This window comes from Bos grunniens, chromosome 1, assembly GCF_055505025.1.
Source record: "Bos grunniens cultivar Pamir isolate PY7600 chromosome 1, Bosgru_T2T1.0, whole genome shotgun sequence".
Classification (NCBI taxonomy): Eukaryota; Metazoa; Chordata; class Mammalia; order Artiodactyla; family Bovidae; genus Bos; species Bos grunniens.
Window position 1 is genome coordinate 154,566,773 of NC_141165.1, and position 22,569 is coordinate 154,589,341.

General features: G+C 37.8%; 1 protein-coding gene across 34 annotated transcripts in view; it reads right to left on the bottom strand.

Moving 5' to 3' along the window:
- Window positions 1-22,569, bottom strand: part of SYNJ1 (synaptojanin 1) — a 94,597-nt gene that overhangs the window by 24,424 nt on the left and 47,604 nt on the right. For 13 of the 34 annotated variants that reach the window (XM_086413254.1, XM_086413388.1, XM_086413247.1 and 10 more), the window contains 11 exons: window positions 22,159-22,311; window positions 19,492-19,657; window positions 12,966-13,157; window positions 10,829-10,913; window positions 7,657-7,797; window positions 6,443-6,635; window positions 6,052-6,210; window positions 4,755-4,911; window positions 4,049-4,166; window positions 3,734-3,949; window positions 696-774 (listed from right to left, as the gene is read on the bottom strand). In XM_086413254.1, the coding sequence (XP_086269380.1) occupies window positions 696-774; window positions 3,734-3,949; window positions 4,049-4,166; window positions 4,755-4,911; window positions 6,052-6,210; window positions 6,443-6,635; window positions 7,657-7,797; window positions 10,829-10,913; window positions 12,966-13,157; window positions 19,492-19,657; window positions 22,159-22,311 (1,659 nt within the window). Of the gene's footprint in view, window positions 1-695; window positions 775-3,733; window positions 3,950-4,048; window positions 4,167-4,754; window positions 4,912-6,051; window positions 6,211-6,442; window positions 6,636-7,656; window positions 7,798-10,828; window positions 10,914-12,965; window positions 13,158-17,218; window positions 17,243-19,491; window positions 19,658-22,158; window positions 22,312-22,569 lie in introns of all 34 variants that reach the window. The other 21 variants (XM_086413252.1, XM_086413379.1, XM_086413240.1 and 18 more) reach the window with 5 other exon arrangements.

The window sequence follows — 22,569 nt, forward strand, 5'->3', positions numbered from 1 at the left end:
CAAAATGTTCTCCAGAAACATTATTTTTTCAGAATTTTGAAAATCTTTTAAGGGAGCTAAGGGTGGGCACTTTCTAAAAGTGTAACACAGACTTGAGGGTGAGGGACAGAGCTGAAAAAGAAGGGAGGAAAAAAACTAAACAAGGAAAATGACCAGGGGAAAGACAAAAGAAATATTCAAAAAAGGAGTAAGAGCTGACAAGGGATGCCAAATTGAGAGCTGCTCTTAAATATTAATGACATCATGGGAGGAGGAAAAGCTTAAGATATTAAAGGCAGAATTAAATTTAAAAATCAGTAATTTCTATACGGTGAAAACAACAAAGTCACAAGACGAACTGGGAAGAACATGTACAGCACATTATGAAAAGGAATTAACATCAGGGAAGCTTCAAAAGATGAATACCCCAGGGGGAACACAGGCTGAGGTCATAAACAGCTTGCCAGAGAAGTATGAAACGATCAGTTAATTGAAAAACTCTCCACTGAAATCTTAACACAGACGTGACATACTACTTCTAGTTTTTCAGATTGTCAAAGTTAAAAATAATTAGGATGTTGGATGTTAGGTAATCCGAGGCATCATGCAACTAGATATTCGAAACACGTTTAGATAATTTGCTGCATGTATCTTAAAAATACAGTCCTCAGACACTAAATCACTGAATGGTTTAGATTCAACAAATGCTACTTTACCTCTTTCCCATTCAGGTTCAGAACATTCAAGGCAGAGCTTCCCTCTAAAAACGTAACCCACATTTTATCTTCCACAAATCTTTAAGGAAGAGAAAAACAAACAATAAAAAAACGTAATGAATACCTCAGATATAACCAGCCCAAAGACTCGTCCAATGATTACTGATGAGCAAGGACTTACAGAGGCTAGGAAGCAAAAATACAAGCCTGAGAGCGGCAAGGCCAGCGGTGACCTGGAGAGGGCTCTCTTTCCCTAAAAGCATTCAAATTCCTTTAGATACTGGGTTGGCCAAAAAGTTCAGGTTCCCCCCCTTGGAAGGTATGGAGAAACCCAAACGATGTTTTTTGTCAACCCAATACAGTATTACTAAAACTGTCTGTCAGAAGGAATGGGCCTGCGGAACTCCAAATGTGTGTTGTACTTTTTTCCTATTTTTACTCAATAGGATAGAAGCATTCTAGACTTTCCCCCCAATTAATATAAGTAGCCTGCCCCATCTACATTTCCAGGAAATCTCTTATTTACATATAATTTACATATGATGACTTCAGTCATTCCCTAACAGTTGGCTTATTCTAGAGCTGAAGGTGATGATCAGTTTAGCCTACAGGTGACAGGGGACAGTATTCCTGTCCTTCTTTACTTTCAGTGTCTCCCCTGTCTGTTCTACCTTGGTGGTCTTAAGGTGGAACAATCAGAATATTCTAGGTTAGGAGGTACCACATGGTTTTATAACGTCAGCATAACATTACCCTTGTTTTGTTACCAGTACTTGTTCTGTTACCAATACTTTTTCCAATAATAACAAGCATTTTGGGGAAAGCTTTTGGTTGCAATTTAATACTGTCAGGGGAGTGGGTAATTTTCCTCGGTTCTGTCTCGACACAACAAAAATTTGAGGTGATGGACGTTAAAGCCCTTGGCACATCACACATCTCAGACAGTGTTACAGCTCCCACAGTTTTATTTAGAAAATAAAGGAAGATACAACCTCGAGGCATGAGGGCATGCCGACCCAAAAGACGGGATGAGAAAAGAGAGCGAGCAAGCGCGGGAGACAGAGAGAGACAATGAGCGTGCACGCGTGGGAGAGACCCCCAGCCCTTTGGCTCCTCTTTTTATATGTTTTTTTCTCCCTCTGGGCCTGCCCTACATAAACGGGGCTAGCCAGGAGTGCTGTTTGTTCTACCTGAGGTCCTCACTCCGGTCCTCAGACCTTCTTCTGTCCTATTTTCAAGAGCTTTTCCCTTGTCTTTTAATCACCATCATTCTGGACTCCTTTTTCCTATTCTTAACTACCTAATAACACCAAGCTCTTTAGAGACTAGAAAAAAGGCAGGAAGGTCCTATCCCTGCGTCAGTCGTTCCTTCCTTATATACACTATGGGTTCTCTCTCACCCAGAGAGAGCGCTCGCTTTCTCTTTTCTCGTCCTGTCTTTTGCGTTGGCATGCCCTCATGCCTCAAGGATGTATCTTCCTTTATTTCCTAAATAAAACCAAGGGAGCTGTAACACTATCCGAGAGCTGTGATGCGCCAAGGGCTTTAATATCCGTCGCCTCAAATTTTTGTTGTGTCGAAATAGAACCAAGGAAAATTACCCACTCCCCTGACAGTGTTAAATTGCAACCAAAAGCTTTCCCCAGAATGCTTGTTATCATTGGAAAAAGTATTGTAAACTCTGAGCAAGAGTTCACACTTGCTCGCAAGAACACTTAACTGCTCTGTGCTGCCCACTCACACAGTCCACATGATGCTCCCAGTGGTTCGGTGTTTCTGTACTTGGCAACGCTTACTGTCATTGGGAAATTTCACCATGTACTTGCTGGAGTCTTAAGATCTCTAGAGATTTTTTGTTTCATTTTAAACCTGTAGGGTAGATCTTTGTCAAACAATTTGAGGTAAGTCTAAATATAATTTCTTCTCTATTTGCCCATTTACTCTCAGAAAGGAGAGGAGGCTTCTCAGGCAAGCTTCTCACCCTGCAAGAAACCAAGCCATCTTCATTCTGTGGGCTGTTCTGGTAAACACCTAAGGAAGCCATTACACACACGCTTATCTTTCTTAGATTCCGAATAGGAACTGAATCTTCAATTCCTCCCCTGTCTGCCAGAGCACCCAGTATAGAGACTTGCCCACTAAACAGCTATGAAACATCCCTCAATAAACACATGAAACAGCACAGAAAGGAATTTAATAGTACCTCTTCCCTATGAAATTCAAACACATGTTATTCAGTTTGTCAAAATTGCTGTACACTGGGAAGAGAACATTTATTTCAACAACGCAAGAGGCATCTGGTTCTGCAAAAGGCAGATGGTTAAGTCAGTGCCGGAAACCAAGGCAGGGAAGGATGACTCCTAACTGTGTGCCGGGCAGCGCCGCTCCTCCATCAGACGGAAATCAAATCACTTAAAATTACTGAGAACATCTAATGTCTTAAACGGAGGGCAGAAAAGTCATTCTGCTTTACTTCTATCACTCCTCAAAAAACTAAAATACTAATATCACACGTTCACTTTTCCACAGGGCTTCCATGTTATAGTGTACAGAAATCTGGAGAGAACATATCTAAATGTGCACGTATTTTTGTCATCACATGTTCACGTGAAGTTTCACTACTCAACTTTAAATTTTCTAAGCAGAGAGTCCAGTTTCAAAACCCATGGGTTTTTTGAATAATATTTCTATAGCATGATTTTCTTTTAGTTTGAAGATACAAATATTCACGGTGGTTTACTTGCTAAATCGTGTCTGACTATTGCAATCCCATGGACTTAGCCCGCCAGGCTCCTCTGTCCATGGGATTTTCCAGGCAAGAATACTGGAGAGGGTTGCCATTTCCTTGTCCAGGGGATCTTCCCAACCCAGGGACTGAAGCCAGGTCTCTGGCGCTGCAAGCAGATTCTTTACTGACTGAGCTACCAGGGAATTTCCACAAATACTCACATACTAGTCAAATACTAAGAAAGGTAACTTTTAATACAGAAGATATTATTTGTGAATCATGAGTTGCTTTTTTTTTTTACATTACTCACCTTATGAGTATAACTTCACCGAAATTTGTAAACTGCTGTAAAAGCTCATCAATCAAAGCATCGTTGAAAAAATTATTTTCTGGTAAAGAGCTTTTGATTGAGACCAACACCGTACCATCTGGTGGACCCTGAACTGCGATTACTTCTTTATAAATGTTTTGCCTCTCTTCAGCTTCAACTTCAAATATATCAATATCGATCAGGGCAACAACAGGCCTTCGGCATGAAGGAATGGAGACATGTTAGGAACATTACAGAAATGATGTATTTCAAATAAATTTCAAGCATGATTAGAAATACAGAGATTGCTTAAACCTATGGTCAGAAGTCTTCAGCTCAGCCCTTCCGTAGTGCAGCAAAGTGCCAGGAGTCCATGTGTAGAGGATTTTGCTTTCATCTTGAAAACTAGCATTTAGGAGATCTAAATCTTCAGCTGCAGTCAGAATAAAACAGAACACAGGCGAAGTCACCTGAGCATGACAGACCACAGGAGCTCCTTCATTTCACTAGCTTCAGTTGCCTGAGGCTGGGACATCAGACACACTTGCTGATGGGCATGAAGTCTAGACTCTGTTAAGTCAGGGTTTTTTGGTGAGGTCATCATATTATGCTTTACTTAGTTAAAACTACAATGAGCCTTTACTTCTGAGACTTCATGACCAGAGTTTTACAAATAACTGAACAGACAAGTAGCAGTTCAAAATATTTGCAAAACCACTTGAGTTATTCCAGTTAGAAATCTTACTTAGTATTCAGTTGTTAATTGCATAAAAATGTTTTTCCTTGCTTTTCTTTATATGACACTATTTCACTGAAAGAAAACAGATTGAAAAATCAAAGTGTTTATTATAAGCAGGTCTGAGAATTTTTTTAAGTTTTATATTTGAATTATATTTATTTTATTCTAGATAACCTATGCTGAGAAAAAAAAAATGTAGTCCTCTTGGCCTTATTTGGCATTTATATCATTCCCCTCTTCCTTGTAAAATTTGCATTGACTTATTTAAATGAAGATGTCCACCTGATCTATCAAAAGGCCACTTCCGTCTTCTCCAGAGGACACGGTCTGTCCATGCAGGGGTGCGGCACTTTTCACTAGTGTCGTAGTCATCAGAAAACAAGTCGTATTTATACGTTGGAGCAAAGGTCACTTTTCCTTCTAAAAATCCTCTAAAAATCTAAAATAAACATACATAAAGGAAGTTATTTCAAAAAGGCAAAAACATTCTGTTTTCATTCGGGCAGTCATGCACTAAATGTCTATTATGTGCTAGAGACTCGTGAAATCTATGTGCCTCTGAGGAACACTTCTAACTGAATGGAACAGAGCTTAAGGCAAAATGACCTAGGACGCGGGCTTTATCATCTCACTCACTTGACGTCTGAGTAAACAAAGTACAAAAACTCGAACGATGAACTTCCACCAGACTTTTGAGCAGTATCAAACGTTTAGAACTGTATGGGATTTTGGAAATCACATTGTGTGATGTCTTATTCTCAAGAGGAACTGGGGCCTAAGAAGGTTACATGGTATCCATCAGAATTAAAGTCTGATGATCAGAAAGGTACTATATCAAGTGGCCTCAATCACCTCTTCCTAAAAATTTTTTTAAAATAAATTCTTCCAAGGACTTCTCTGGTAGTCCAGTGGTTAAGAGCCTGCGCTTCCAATGCAGGGCAAGGTGCAGGTTTGATCCCTGGTCAAGGAACTAAGATCCCACATATCACACAGCATGGCCATAAATAAGTAACAAAAAATGAAAGTAGATTACCATAGGATCTTATGAGCCAAACAGCAGTAGCCTTGATGAGTAAGATCTTAAATTTGCTACTGCTGAAAGAAAAAAAGTATCTTCTTCTACTTGAAGGTGAACTTTATAGAGACATGATATACTTTTCCTCCTGGAAATTATTATAAGTTTTCCTTTCCTTTTCCTTTTTTTAAAAAGAGAAGGCAAACTATAGATATATATACTTAGTAAAGGCTTCCTGAGTGGTGCTAGTGTGAAGAACCCATCAGCCAATGCAGGAAACATAACAGACCCAGGTTTGACCTCTGGGTCTGGAAAATCCCCAGGAGAAGGGCATGACAATCCACTCGAGCATTCTTGCCTGGAGAATCCCATGGACAGAGGAGCCTGGTGGGCTACAGTCCATAGCGTCACAACAAGAAGGACGTGACTGAAGTGACTTAGCACATACTTATTAAGTGTAGACTCCAAGAGATTGTTAAAAAAAAAAAAAACTTTAGGGAAAGCATGTTTTCATAATCAGACATCCCCTTCTTCCCAATGCAAGTATCTTAGGTATGTATATACCTGTCCAGCATTTTTCTGATTGATAAGCTGATCTCCTGCGATAAGAGAATCCCAGTTTTGCTGTCTGATAAGCTCTTTCACTTCCTCATTAGGGAGATCGATTCGGTAGTTGAAATCGCCACACCAAAACACATAGTCATGGGAGAAGAGCAGCCTTCCCTGGAAGAAGAGAGACAGAATTCCAAACAATCAATTCACAAAATGTTTTACAACTTTTTCTTTGCCTTACCCCTGCCAGGTTCGATTTATTTAACCCCACAGTAATAACACAAGGAGTTATCTATTTGCTGACATTTCTAGGAGTTATTCCAACTTTTCAAAAACTGATATAGAATATGGGGTGAACTATGTTCCAAAGCTTCCTTTTCAAAAACAAGTAGCAAGAGTTTACCATTGGAAAACTCAACTTCCGCGCTATTTCTACAAAATCATCATTTCGTTCTTTGACTTGGGATTGTCCTGCAGCGAAGTGGCTGCAGACAAAGCAGAGGCTTGTGGTGTGGAACAGCATTCGTATTGCAACTGCTCCCTTATTTCCAGTTGCGCCTCCCATTCCAGTTTTCACAGTATCAACCGCAACATCCCTTTAAAAGGAAGAATTTGAAATCCAAGATCAGAAATTTCAACAGTTCTGCATGTGTAAGAAATGAAGAATGTCTATTACATAATTACAACACTATACATCATGGGCATTTTGTAGGGAAGCCTGTGAAATAGTGGAGAGAAACTACTAGCAATTCTTTAATCAAGAACATATTTAAACAAGAGTTACCACATGATACAGGGGTTCCACTCCTGGGGATATATCCGGAGAAAACTATAATTTGAAAAAACACATGCACCCCAATGTTCACTGCAGCACCATTCACAATATCAAGACATGGAAACAACTTAGATGTCTGCTGACAGATGAATGAATAAAGAAGATGTGGTACGTAAATACAATGGAATACTACTTAGCGATACAGACGAACTTATTTACAAGACAGAAACAGACCCACAGACACAGAAAACAAACTTACGGTTACCAAAGGGAAGGCGCGAGTGAGAGGGCATATAGAATGGATAACCAACAAAGACCTATTATATAGCACAGAGAACTATACTTATTTTTTTGTAATAACCTATAAGGGAAAATAATCTTAAAAAGATAGACACACACACACACAAGTGTATAACTGATCACTCTGTTGTATACTTGAAACTAACACTATTAAATCAACTATCACCCATCATGCATGTTCATGCACAGTCATGTCCGACTCTTTGCGACCCCATGGACTGTAGCCCGCCAGGCTCCTCTGTCCATGGAATTTCCCAAGAAAGAATACTGGAGTGGGTTATCATTTCCTTCTCCAGAGGATCTTCCTGACCCAGGGACTGAACCCCTGTCTCCTGTGTCTCCTGCATTAGCAGGTGGATTCTTTACCACTGAGCCACCTGGGAAGTCCATATAAATCAACTACACTTCAATTAAAAAAAAAAAAAAAGAACACTCAGAAACAAGAACCATGCGTCAGTGTTTCTCTGAAGCCAAAAATACGCCAGGCCTTTTGGTTATCTGGTGTTAGGAGGCAGCCTTCGGAGCGCCATCTGTCTACTCACCTGATGAAGGGAGCGTGCTGTGGTCTGATAAAAACAAACAGACAGACGCCCACCAACTGCTCAGAGGCCAGCAGCACATACTTGTTGTCTCTGGAGATGGTCTTCTGAAGTTCCGCAGCCCAGAGCTTCTGATTTGTTGTGCTACCAGAAAATATTAACAAGGGAATCTTCAAAAAGACGGTGACAGTAATACAGCCTATTTCTGTAGGACAATTATCAATTATACCTTTATGTGCCCAAATTTAATAAAATTAGTGACATCACGAAATCCACACCAACAGTGAAATCTTTATGCGGGCTGGGTGTTTTTGTCTCCTTTAAAAAAGGAAAACAGAAAACTGAGCCAAAAGAACATCACACGTCAAAAGCCTATCCTATGACTCCCTTACAAAGAAAATTTGAGCTTTCTTATTAAATAAGTGCTCACTGTGTAAGTAATCTCAAGCTTGTACGCTTTATTTTCTCCTTATTTATTCATTAGGATAACAGAGAAGAACATGCTTCCAGATGCAATTTTCCCCTTTTTCTTATTTCCATGGATTATAATATCTCTTTAAAAACTTATTATGGAAAATTTTAAACATATTCAAAAAAGATAAGCATAAAATAAACCACCATATACCCATTAACCAGCTTCAACAATTATCCACATTTTGCCAATCTTTCTTCTTCCATAACTCCCCACCCCTTTCTCTAATCTTGGAATATTTTACAACAAATTTGAGAAAAAATTATCCATTTTACCCAAAAATGCTTTACTAAGCATCACTAATGCAACAGGATTTTTATTTTTCTGTAATCAAAAGGCCATTATCACACTTAGATATTAACAGTTCCTCAATATCATATAATACTGAGTTCATATTTACATTTTCCTGTTATCTAAAAAAAAAGTTTCTTATAGTAGGTTTCTTTAAAACAAGGTCCAAATAAGGTCTACACATTGCATGTGCTTGTTGCCTCCTCAAGTCTTTCTCAGTCTTTAACTGTCTCTCAGCTTGCCCCATCCTCTTTTTTAATGCTCTTTATGTTTTAAGAAGCTGGGTTATTTGTCTGCAGGACGTTTAACAGTCCAGATTTGCCTGATGTGTCTTCATGATACTTTGCACTTCTGTCAGCTTTGTTTTAAACTGGTAATAAAGAAGCATGATTCAATTTTATTGATTTGTTTTGGCAAAAATAACCTCATGGTGGTATAATCAGCCTTGCATCACAGCAGGAAGCATGTAATCTCTGAGATATTATATCTAATAGGCTGTTCAGACTGTGACAATTAACTCATTATAAAGAAGTTCCTCCACTGATCCTTCTATAAGGTTTTAACATCAACTGATGATCATTGCCTAGATCCATTATCAACAGGGGTTGCAAGCTAAGTTGCTTCAACCGTGTCTGACTCTCTGCTACCCAATGGACCATAATCTGCCAGGCTCCTCTGTCCATGGGATTCTCCAGGCATGAATACTGGAGTGGGTTGCCATTTCCTTCTCCACCAACAGAGGTTACAACATGTTGATTTCATAAATTCAGCATTCCATGGGCATTTGTAATGAATTGGAATTCTTCTGTAAAGAACTTTTATCAACTATCCAGTTATTATGAAACATGTTTATACAAAGAAGGTAGGGAAAATGCTTGTCTTTCTCTTTATACATTTTCAGAGTAATAGGTTTGTGCCCAAGATGCGTCCTACTCTTTGTGACTCCATGGACTGCAGCCCTCCAGGCTCCTCTGTCCATGGAAATTCCCAGGCAAAAATACTGGAATGGGTTGCCATTCCCTTCTCCAAGGGATCTTCTCAAACCAGGGATCAAACCTGGGTCTCCTGCACTGCAGGCAGATTCTTTACCGTCTGAGCCAACAGGGAAATCCCAAGAACCTCCAACACCAAGCAAAAATAGCCATTTCACCTAAGAACATCCTGATGAAGCAGTAAACATTACTAATTTTGTCAAAGCTCAATCCTAGAAGCCCATCTTTTTATATTCTGTGTAATGAATGGAAAAATACAAACCAACCACTTTTGCTGCACACTGAACACATACATGATGGCTGTTTCAGAAAAAAGCACTCAAGTCTGAGGTCAGAGCTGAAATGCCACTTTTTTTATAGAATACAATTTTTACTTGGAAGAACTAGTGACAGACACACTATGATTATTCAAATTTAGACTATCTGGCAAACATGTTTTCAACCATGCCTGTGTTTTCAAAGGACATGACCTATGGTGTATATTTCTAATAATAAAATTTACATTTTGAAAGAAAAGGGGGAATTTTGATAAACCTGTATTTGCTACTGTGATCTTGACAGCTTCCCAATAGTTGAAGAATTTGCTGAAGAGATTAAATTAATTTGGTGATGAAATTAACCAATATTATGTTTTGATATTATATAATGACATGTATCAAAATCTGAAAGATCTACATAATTCTGAAAGATCTACATAATTAGTTTACTACTACTATGTTCCAAATGCCTAATGAATGACGTGTCAAAATCACGCACGGGTAAAAGACAGACCGATGTTTTGGTATAACTGAGCACAAAAAGTTCATCACTATGGTTTCAGATTCCACACTGTAACTAACCACCAAAAATGACTATTTGCTGAGTATTATCAGAGAAGAAAAAATCTAAAAAGGCTACTAAAATATTTTGGTTTCCAACTACGTATTTATGTGATTTTCTTCATATATTTCAATCAAAACAACACACTGCACAGACTAATGCAGAGGTAGATGTGAGAACCCAGCCATCTTAAACCAGACTAAACAGATTTGCAAGCTATCAATTGATGCCATCCTTCTTAGTAAATTTTTGTTTTGGAAAATAGTTACTTTTCAGAAAAAAAATGTGTTACTTATGTTAACATGTAATGAGTTATTATTTTTAAATGAACTGAATGCTTAAAAATTTTTGTCTCTAATTTCTAATGTGATACGTATCAAGAGATAAAACCACATAAATAAAAGTTCTTTAAGATCTTCAACATTTTTAAGAGTGTAGAAAGACCTGAAACCAAAAAGTTTGAGAACTATTATTTGAATTACAGTTTAAAAAGCACCTTCACATATATTATCTCTATCTATGCTTGTAGTAAGTACTTAGTTACCTGTCCCCCATGTTCATCAACTAGAAAGTTTCCCTGTGTGTTACCTGGCTGGCTTACCTTGCATTCACAATGTTTCCAGCATTCAGCTCTACCATTTCCTCAAAACCAATTGCAAATATATCCATTGGTTTACTTCTTTTATCTAAAATTAAGCATCCAAGAAAGCCTTTTAAAAGATGGCCTTAGTTAAACGGCAACTTCCCTACCCCAACAGAACTAAGACAAACATCAGATCTCATACAAGTCCATTTTTGTGTTCCAAGTTTAACCAAAAACAAATTAAAGGCAAAAAACCATGAGGGGGGACAAAATTACTTTCAATTTCTATTTAGGTGACCTAAGTTTGCTTTTCTTGGAAGACTATTATTCTTGAAGATAAGTCCTTTCAGAAATCATTTTTGAAAGAACTGTTGTTATGGTTTGAACCATGGACAGCAGAGAAACAAGCTGCTTCTCAAAGGCTAAAAGATGAATCCAAATGGATAAGTAATTACTTAAAATTTTTTTAAATTATTTATTTTTAATTGGAGGATAATTGCTTTACAATGTTGTATTGGTTTCTGCTGTACAACAACATGAATCAACCCTAAGTATACATAAATCCCCTCCTTTTTTAGCCACCAAGAAATTTTTCAGAAAGAGCACAAACAATAAGGTGGGCGAGTAACCAACTCAAATTAGAGCAAACAGTTGAGAGGGAATTTTACACTTTAATTTGGAAATTCCTAGGTGGAAGCAATCTAGGAAAATGGGAAGTCAGGGCTTCAGACCCCTCTCTTCTAGCCATTAGCTCTCCCATGGCTTACCAAAAGAGAACAGAACTGCTTTAGATAAGCAAGCCCAGGGTAGCCTGGGTGGCCCAAGCATTCAGAAACGGGACAAATAGCTAAGAGAAAGAGCTTATATAAATACTATGAACAAATACTGAGGAATAAAAAATGTAAAGTATTCACTGACTGCTATTGTGTGCAAGGCTTACATGTGAATCTTCTCTTTTATTACAGACACCTTACGAGACAGATTACATCTGCCTGTTATTTACAGACAGGAAACTGAGGCTCTGGAAAATCTAAGCAACTTGCCCAAGTTCACACACAAAGTGCAGTGCGGCACAACTCCAGAATCAAACTGCCAGATGTCCATCCCTAAATCCTGGCTCTGTCACTGCCAACTGCCTGACGTTGGGCGTGTCACTTCTCTTCCTGTGTCTCAGTTTCCTCATCTAAAAACTGAAATACTAAGAGTGGCTATGTATTAGGTCTGTTATAATGATTAAATGAATAGATGTCAAGTACTCATAATAGTAGTGTTAGCTGTTACTTTATTATTGTTATTACTATTAATACTACAGCTACAATTTCAAGTTAGGTTCAATGTAAAATGAAAAGCAGCATTTTAGTAAAAGTTTAGGGAAATTCCCAGGGTTTAAGGTGTGACTGATTAAAGGCAACTAAAAAAGAAAAATCTGTATCTCACAGTATTTCCTATACATATCTCCTTCATAAATAACACTTGGTAAATGTGTACCATTTTAAAAAGGAATTCAAGTTGAAGCAAACAGTCCTCAAATCCATGATTCTAGTTAAAAATCTTAATACAAGCATCCTCAGCTTAAGTACTGGCTATTAAGAGCTTGGTGGTAGAGTACCCAAACTCAGTGATGAGTTTTTACAAGGATGAATCAGTATTGTTCTGTTACAGGGACAATAAATGTCAAAATGAGTTTTGTAAACCTACTCATGACCTACCCTATTTCTTATCTTAGCAAATAAAGGACTCTATTTGAAAAACAAAATACATTAGGTTTGAAAAATTCTTAATCACAAAATAAATTTGCTATGCATCAGTTTAAAGAATAAAAACAGGAGAAAAAAAATCACATCTTAAAAAAATAAATACACAAACCCACACACAAAAGAGTTATCTACTCATGTATGGATTACATTTTCTGAGAACCAAATAACAAAAAGATTTCTCACTTTACCATAGGTTCCTATGAAGTAGTAGAGAAAGGTCTATGAATACAAAAGACCTAAGATTTGAAGAGATTTGATCTCTAAGAAGAATGCTGGGCTTCAAATGTATATATAGAAGTTTCTTTTATAAAGTACTGCGTATTGTGAAGTGCCACATTTGTTTTCTAGGTTAATACATCAGAGTCAGGGTTAATTAATCCATATTGTAAGAAGCCAACCTTGAAACTCCTGGATGCCAGCTAACTTGGGGGCATCAAGAAGCCAGTCCGTAAGGGTCTGATTCTTAAAAGCTATGCTGCGAAACTGCTTCCCGCCATTCACGTTCCATGTGCCCACACATACTCGAATTTTCTTGGGCTTTGAATACTTGTAGAAATTCTCACACATACTCTTTAGTACTTTAGAAGATGCTGGTAAAAACAAAATACAACAAAATTTTGGGTGCGTGAAAACATTTACAAAAATTGATCTTCATAACTGAGAGATGATGGCCAGAAAGTACGATTACCATCATTGGCACAAACAAGCATCAAATACATGCACAGGCACAAAAGAGATAAGCCTTGAACACAGAGCCCAACACAATGCAAGTAACCAACACACTTTGAAAATATCAACTACGTGAAGTACAACAGCCCAAGTAAAAAAAACTATTACAAAATTAATTCAGCAACATAAAACATGCAAAACAGTTCTGTTTCAGTGAAGTAGTACATCATTTTATGATACACAAAATCAGAGACTGCAAATTTTAAGGAATATAGCAACTGACTTACAGACAACTTTCATTCGGAAGCTAGTAAAAATAAGTTATTTTTCCCCAAAGAAAGATGTTCAAGAACCATGACATATAGGACTCTAACTACTCACAGGTAGCTTGATGAAAAACAGCTCCCTGACACAAACGCAAATCATGGACAATAATGAGATGCTGGAGAATGAAGCCATTACTAAAAGCCTCCCAGATCACAGGTGACACCGTCTTCACCAATGTTCTACAAGACCCCAGACAATCTGCCCTGCCTCTCTACCCTCAGCTGCCATCCCACCCTGTCGCTCACTGCTCTGGCCCTGGATCCCCTCTGCACTGGCTGCTTCCACTGCTCGCAACACTCTTCCCTCACCGCTTGCAGGCATCAACTCTGCCGTGAGGCTTTTCCTGATCAGCTTATTAAAATGTGCATTCTGTCTCTTACTGTCCATATCACCTCCCTGCTTTACTTTTCTCTATGGTGTTTATTTATTACCATGTACAAACTATGCATTTTATTTATTTATCCTGTTAACTGTCACCCCTCACCGAAAATGGAAGTTCCACGAGGGCAGAAATGTTGGTTGATCTCATTTTCATTTTTTGTGCGGGGGAACCAGAATGAATGGAGCTTCCCTGGTAGCTCAGATGGTAAAAGAATCTGCCTGCAATGCAGGAGACCTGGGTTTGATCCCTGGATCAAGAAGATCCCCTGGAAAAGGGAATGGCTACCCACTTCAGTATGCAAATATATATCCAGAAGTAGATATGCTTGATAATATGATAGTTCTGTGGCTCAGACAGTAAAGAATCTGCCTGCGATGTAGGAGACCCGGGTACAATCCCTAGGTCATGAAAATCCCCTGGAGTAGGAAATGACAACTCACTCTAGTATTCTTGCCTGGAGAATTCCACAGACAGAGGAGCCTGGAGGGCTACAGTCCATGGGGCACAAAGTAGAACATGACTGAGTGACTAACACATACAGAATGAATATCCTTTCATTTTATTTATTTATTGGGATGTGTGAGTGTATGTGCTCAGTCACGTCTGACTCTTTTCAACCATAGCCCACCAGGATCCTCTGCCCATGGAATTTTCCAGGCAGAATACTGGAGCGCATTGCCACTTACTCCTCTAGGAGATCTTCTCACCTAGGGATCGAACCCGTGTCTCTTGTGCCCCCTGCAATGGTAGGTGAATTCTTTACTGCTGCACCACACGGGAAGCCCCGATAGTCGCTTTATAATGTTGTGTCTGTTTCTGCTCTACAGCAAAGGGAATCGGCTACATGTATACATACATCCCCTCTTTTTTGGATTTCCTTCCCATTTGAGCCACCACAGATCATTAAGTCAAGTTCCCTGTGCTATATAGAAGTTTTGGTCTATTTTATTTGCTCCAATATCTCCAGACTAGAAGAGCACCTGGTACATACTGCTGCTGCTTGCTGCTAAGTCACTTCAGTCATGTCCGACTCTGTGACCCCATAGATGGCAGCCCACCAGGCCCCACCGTCCCTGGGATTCTCCAGGCAAGAACACTGGAGTGGGTTGCCATTTCCTCCTCCAATGCATGAAAGTGAAAAGTGAAAGGGAAGTCGCTCAGTTGTGTCCGACTCTTAGCAACCCCACGGACTGCAGCCTACCAGGCTCCTCTGTCCATGGGATTTTCCAGGCAAGAGTACTGGAGTGGGGTGCCATTGCCTTCTCCCGGTACATACTGAGCGTTCAGTAAACAATGGTTAAATGAATAAACATGAAACACATTTTGAATCCTCAATCTCTCTTCTCCACCTACTTTTTGGCTTCCACCTAACTTTCTGCCTTCTAAACCACATTTCACTTAGATTAAGTCAAATCCTGGCACTTAAAGTGAATAGAAACTTCCTAGGACTTCAATCCATTAATAATGATAAAGAATATGCCCTTAAAAGGGTGGTTAACTGCCAAGAGGAGACGGAAATCAAAATGATCTTCACCTCTCACCAGGTGATCTTATTTTATTATGATATTAATTATTATTTTTGGAATGGATACCAAGGTACAGCAAGCAAGCTTGTGAAAGAATGAGTGAAAAAGGCTGATAACATTTTTGGATTAGAATGAAAACAGTCTGACTTGTGAATCCTACAAAAGAACTGCAGGTTCAGGTGACAAGCACATCCTCACTGTTCCTAGGGCACATGTATACATCTCTGAGTCTGTTATCTGATTACTTGCACAGAGTCTGGGGGGAATGAAAGCAGATTGTTTTTCTGGCCTGTTGATATGGTTAACTGAATGTTGGCTGAACTTGGATAAAGAATCCTTCTCTATTACTACTGATCAACACTGGTCTTTCTAATCGAAGTCACTGACATTGTTACTACTATGAAAACAGCTTCTACAATCCTTTCTACATGAAAACACAAGCTCTATAATTATTTAATGGCTTAAAATATGCAGCAAGACATACAATGAATTGTGTGAAGAAAACCATGTACCACATTGAGTAAGCTACTAAAGTCAGTTTATAAATGGGAATAAAAAGTTTTAAAATTCCTAGTTTATTCTTTTTTAAAAAAACTGGTTGGCACCTTAATGTGCAGAAAGAAATGTGTCTCTGTTCAAACAGATGTCCATCCCTAAATATCATATCATTTCAGAAAACGGATTTCATGATGTTAATTCAAAAATAAATACAAGTGCTCTCTTCCTCCATCTTCTCAAAAACTTACTTACAGTGTCTTAAAACACTCAGAAAAATAACTAAGTGAAACAAAAATCTTAAGTGATACCAAATCTTAAGTGAAGGGAAGAAAAGATGTCTTTTCAGCAAAGTTTCTGGCAAGAGTTCCTTTTGCCACAGACTCAAGTTTAAAGACAAGATCATAAACCTTGTCCAGAGAATGAAGGTATGAGATTTTTAAGAACTGGAATGACAAGAAAAATAAGACCTTTAGGTCTTACACACTTGGCTCTTCTAACTTTGCTAGCAATCTTAATGCTTTTTAAAAGATTTCAGATCATATTTTAGTGCAGGTCTTCCAGTTTCAGAAAATATTTCACACACCATATGAGAAAATGAGTCAATGTCTTTTTTAAAATGTTATGTGTGTGACAAGTGCTATTGAGTAGTTGTAAACATCATAGGTAGTATTTCCCATTAATCTGTAAGAGTCACATCTAGGTTTTTTTCAGGACTTCCCTGTTGGCTCAGTGGTAAAGAATCCTCCTGACAACGCAGGATATGCAGGTTCAACCCCTGAGCTGGGAAATCCCCTGGAGGAGGACATGGCAACACACTCCAATATTCTTGCCTGAGAAATTCCATGGACAGAAGAACGTGGTGGGCTATGGTCCATGGAGTCGCAAAGGAGTCAGACATGACTTAGTGACTAAACAACAATAAAGGGTAAAATATAACACTAATAATGTTTGTTCACTGAAATGTAAAAGTAAAATTAAAACTAGATGACCCATATTTAATTGAAATTAAGCACTTGCTACAAGAAGACAAAGAGCTTGGCATAGCTCCTTCTAAATGAAGTAGTCTGTTTTCTCAAACTTAAAATTCTTTTTCTTAGATTAAAACAAAGCATCAATTTATCCTGTCAGAATCAGAGGGAAAAATAAAGTTTCCATTTATTTGTGGCTCTATTTATATACAACATCCGCTTTTTAAAAAAAATTTGAGAAAAAGTTGCATTTATTGACAGGTTGATTTTCTATACTGTACCTGACTGTAACGTCTGTTCAGAAACTACGGATGCATCAAGAAGAAAACAAAGAGTCATTAGTAACACAGTAAGTTACAGTTGAAGTCGAGTGTTATGACAAAACCTTCTCAGACAGCTTCATTTTTTTCTTTTGATTTAGTTTGATGACATTTTTTTCTGATGGCTGAAGGATACCAAAGATAAAATAAATGACAATAACTGATGTAAACCCACTGTATCTAAGAAAAATCCTACGGGGACATAGTGATGTGCAGAGTTTCACAATCAGAAGGTTCTAGGCCTGCTTTCCAGGCCGGTCCCATATGTATGTCTGTTGAGTGTGCAAGTGCACATACTTCTGAGAATACGAACCCGAAAACCTAAGAGGCTGGAGGACACTGAAATATTGCAGATACTGCCCTAATGCACACCTTGGAGTATTTTTTGGGACTCACCAGCTGACAGGTACAATCAGTTCAGTTATTAAAAAAACACATACATTCCAACAGAATGACCAGCTATGCAAGATGGTATAAATTCCCACAGGCATGGGGTTTATGGCAAAAATATTTGGGTTTGGGCACAACATTCAAACATTTCAGCAATGATGTGCCAAGATAGGAACCTGCTATAAAAACAGTAGCAGAACCCTACACATGTTAAACGGTTAAGGGATGGACAAATACGTCTAACATATGGTACTTTATCTTGAAAAAGACTTGAGGTTTGCTTATAAATGAGCAGGAAGATGCCTGTGCTTGTGAGCAATTGTGAATGCTGGAAGAAGGCTTCTCCGAAACTAGATAGTAAGCTGTGACACCAGATATGGGAGGATCTGGCTCATCACACAGTTGGTGAACAGAGGGAGGGAGAGGTCCATGCACATGTTTATGTGTGTTTTGTATATTTCTATCCACCTCAGTTCCGCTGAGTACAGCTTTCTGCATTTCTCTAGCACTACTACCACCAGTGAAATATGCATGAACTACTACAGAATTGGCGTTATACTCACAATTTTTCCTGACATAGCATCCCCGTTGGAATAAATTCTCATTCTTAAAATAAGAGCTATAGCAGAATTGACTGTACTGTTTTTTTAAGGGTATGTTCTTCACATAGTAAAATGTGCAGGAAACTAAAAAACTAATGATCAAGTCTGGGAATTATTCAGGTCCCTCACTTCTCTTTCCTTTAATAGCTTACTTTCAGTGGTTGCTGATTAATGCCTCCATATCAAAGAAGGCACGGGTGGAAAGAGGTGATAAGACGCAAATGAGTCAGTGTCTACTGCTGGAAGAAAGCCTGAAGTTAAAAGCAGTAGCTATGATCAGATTCTGGTGTTCAGAGCTTTAGTAGATTTCAGTCCCCCAGTCTACTCACAGATCCCTGAGGAGCTGACTGTAATTAACTACCTTCAGCACCACGCAGAATTCTGAAAGAATCCATGATAACAAGTGATAACCCATGAGGAGGTTATTTGAGGAACAATTTCTCCTAGTTGAACAGGGAAAACTGAAAGGGTTCTTTTGGGGGATAACAGAAGTTAAAAAAAATGTTCAGAGTGCTGGAAAGCTAAAACAGAAAAAAAAAAAAAATTAAGGGAGTCTAATTTAATAAGTTATACAATGTATACTGAGTTTCCCCATGATCCTGCTTAATATGCTCACTGACATGAGCTCAAATTCTTTTGGTTTTAAAGAAACACAGTGAAAAATCAACAGCTATTCTGAAAGCCTGGCATATATTTTATGTCAAATATTAAAATTGGGGATGACAGTGTCCAATAATAAGCAACATTTTAAAATTATTAATATGATTTAAAGCTTATTCAAACAGCAGCACTTAAAAAGTAAGACCAAGTTATAGAAACGTCTGGGGTTGTGATTAGTAAAATAACCAGAACAGGTATTGTTTTTTTTCAATAAAGCAATGCTTTCTACATAATTAGGTTACTGAATACTGAAAGTACTAGTTGAATATTTTATGAAATCTTGCCTTAAATAAAGTTAGCAATATTTAAATCATTTCCCCCCTCAATCATAATCTATAAAAGAAAACATGCATGGGCTTCAGTTTACAGCTTAATAATTCTGCTAATGCTATAAATATTTTAGGAGAATCAAACTTCCTTTGGAGAATGGAATTTTAGAAAATTACAATGATAGATATTCTTTCAAAAAACTATTTTAATCAACTCAAACTAGAAAGTATATATGTAAATAAGTTTACATTCACCTCTTGGACTTTTAGAAGGAATACAGACAACATAAAGTAAAATATAAAGTACGCCTACCACGCAAACTTCCAGTAGTTAAAAGGGCTCGAGCTTTGTCAGCTAAATCACTATTTAGAGTATTTCCCAGGAGCAAAACATCAATTGCTTCTTGCTTGGAGCTGTCAAAGAAGTTATTCTGAATTGTTCTACTAACTGAACGAGCACCATCTTTTAACTTTCCAGCCTGTTGGGGAAAAAAGCATGGACTTTCATTCTACATTGTTTTCACTCAATAGGTATTCTGAAACTTTAGATAAGTTGTATACGACTTCACTGTAGTAAAAGGACCTCATCATTCCATTCTGAATATCAAACTGTCACATTAAAATGTCACATTAAGGTGTCACTGTTTCCTTTCCTCTTTTGGATAACAGCACTGCAAGGAGACAGAAGGGGCTCAGTGCCATAGCTGCATCCACTGATGACATCCAGAGCAGTAAACCTGTGTAACTGTTTACTGGAGAGGAAACAGACTGAAATGTGCTTACTCAAGGCAAGGAGATCACTTCTCCCATTGTGACTGTCAGGCCTGGGGTGGACGGGGCGGGTGGGGAGAAGCAGAGGAGATAGAGGAGGACACACTGCATGTCCGCACTCTCAGAAAAACTCCAAAGCACACGAACAGCAGAGAATAAAACTGAGATTGCTCCCAAGTAACTGATATTAGTTAGAAACAAAACTGAGCATGAGAGTGAAGGTCTAGCCTGTAACATAGAAACTACAGTTTTCTATTTTAGCTCATTTTGCCTATGTAAATATAAAAATATAAACTGCATGCCAATTCCTACAGTGAGAGAGCTGATTATAACTTCTAGTGAACGTTTACTTCACTCAGGTGTGTTAGTTACCATAAAGATATTTTAATCTTACAGATTTTGATGACTGTTTAAAAAAAAGTTAAAAAAAAAAACTTTAGTTTGCAATATGTAATTTTTATTCCTCAAAGAAATAACAAGGATTTGAGGCTTAAAAATGTTATTTCCTTCCATAAAACAAATGTAAATAACATTATTTTAAAAAGGGGACTCACCATTCACATTATCAGGCAATTAATCAAAAGGAACCCAGAGAAAGGAAAAGAAAGAGCAGTTCAGATGTTAGATTTCAGGTCAATTCAGACTAGTATATTTAATACATAAAATTTCATATCTAGTTTGTTAGAAAAGATCACTGAAAATATATGTAACCTCTGTACATAGACAGTCAACTGCAGAAACAAAGAGGCAGAACATAAAAGAATATTTTAAGCAACAGTTGTAGAGAATCAGGTTTAAAAGCAAGAATTATGTTGTTTATTTAAAAAAGAATACATGAAAGTTTAACAACATCAGGTTTTTCAAAACAGGGACCATTTAAGAAGTAAATATTTGTAAATGTCAATACAAATTATTTCTGAGTTGAACAAAAGGAACTTTGCAGCTAAGGCCAATACTTCTGAACAGAGGCATGGCGTTTTATGAGACACAGAAGAGGAAGAAGTGGAAAACAGAAGACTTGAGATGATGAAATTCAGCTGCTATACTGAAGAGACTAAGTAAGAAACTATACAAGTAGTAAATGTCTCTGTTTCTATTCCTGGGGTAATTTGAGAAATTGTAGGGTTGTAGTACATTAATAAATTCAGCTGAATCCAGAAGCCATAAAAGGTCAATATTTAAGGATATAATGAAAAATATTTCAAGTATGTACCCAAAGTCCCTCAGTAAGGGACAAACACTAAAGCAGAAGCAGTCTGTAGATAATACCAACAAATTAAAGTAATGATGACATACAGATACATAATTACGTCTATACCTCACACTTGCAAAGGCACATTTTGATAGCCTCCTTGTCAAGGTAAGATAAGAAAAAGAATAAAAACTTCAGCCCTGATAGCACTGGGTTCATAGGTGGTGTTGCATAAACTACCCATTGATTTATCTGTCCATCCGGCACTTGTCACCCATCTATCCAACTGTATGTGCTGCGGCAAGCACTGGGGACACAAAGGCAAGTAAGGTAAGACCCTTTCTTGGCAAGAGTAACATTTGGGGAGGCGGGAACTTTTGTTTTAATTATGGTTGTGCTGCGCAGCCTGTGGGATCTTAGTTCCCCAACTAAGGATCGAATCCACGCCCCCTGCACTAGAAGCGTGGAATCTTAAACCACTGGGCCACCAAAGACGGCCCTAATTAAAAAAAAACAAACATATTTTGGGTAATTCCATAGCAGTCTGGTGGTTAAGACTCTGCACTTTCACTGCAGGGGCCTGGGTTTGATCCCTGATCCAAGGAACTAAGGTCCACATGCTGCCTTGTGTGACCAAAAAAAATAAATAAAAAAGGCAAAGCAAAGGCTTAAAAAAAAACATATTTCTGATTAAAATAAACAGTATAAAAATTAAAACACATATGCAAGTGAAAAATCATTAAAAAAATCGGAAGTAATACGTATGTAAGCCTAGTAGATTATCACTAAACAACTAAATATGTCATACATATATAATATACCTCTCAAACCTAGGGAAATAACTATCCATTCAGTCATTAGTATCCACTAGAGAAGGAGGTAATAAACAGGACATAAAAACATGATGAAACAGAATTCTAAAATAGATACCTTAAAAAAAAACTACTAACTTAAAAGAGTTCATTTAAAGCTTTATTAAAGAAGAAAAAAAGAGGATCTTTTATAATCTAGATCTACCTTAGCCTTTCCTTCAAGGGCTCCAGTTCCTGCATAAATCTTACTGATTGAATCACCATTCACAGACCACATTGATCGAAAAACTTCTTGAAAGCGAGTCACCAACTGAGGCTTTTCAGCTAAACCAAGAGCTTCCAACTGTTTAGTCAGCATCTAAAATAGCAGAAAAGAAACTTTTATAAGTATATAAATACATCCATTACGATGTGACCTTTTAAGAACTACCAGAATCAAACCAAAAATTTATAGTTACAGGATGTTGTGGGTCTGGATTCTGAAAATTCAAGTTTACTAGGCTTTGTTATTCCCCCCCATGCCAATTTCTAAAGTAACTATCACATCAATGCAACCTACAGTATTCAATCCTTGTAGTAACAATAACTTTTTCTGGTTAAATGATATTAAGCTTTT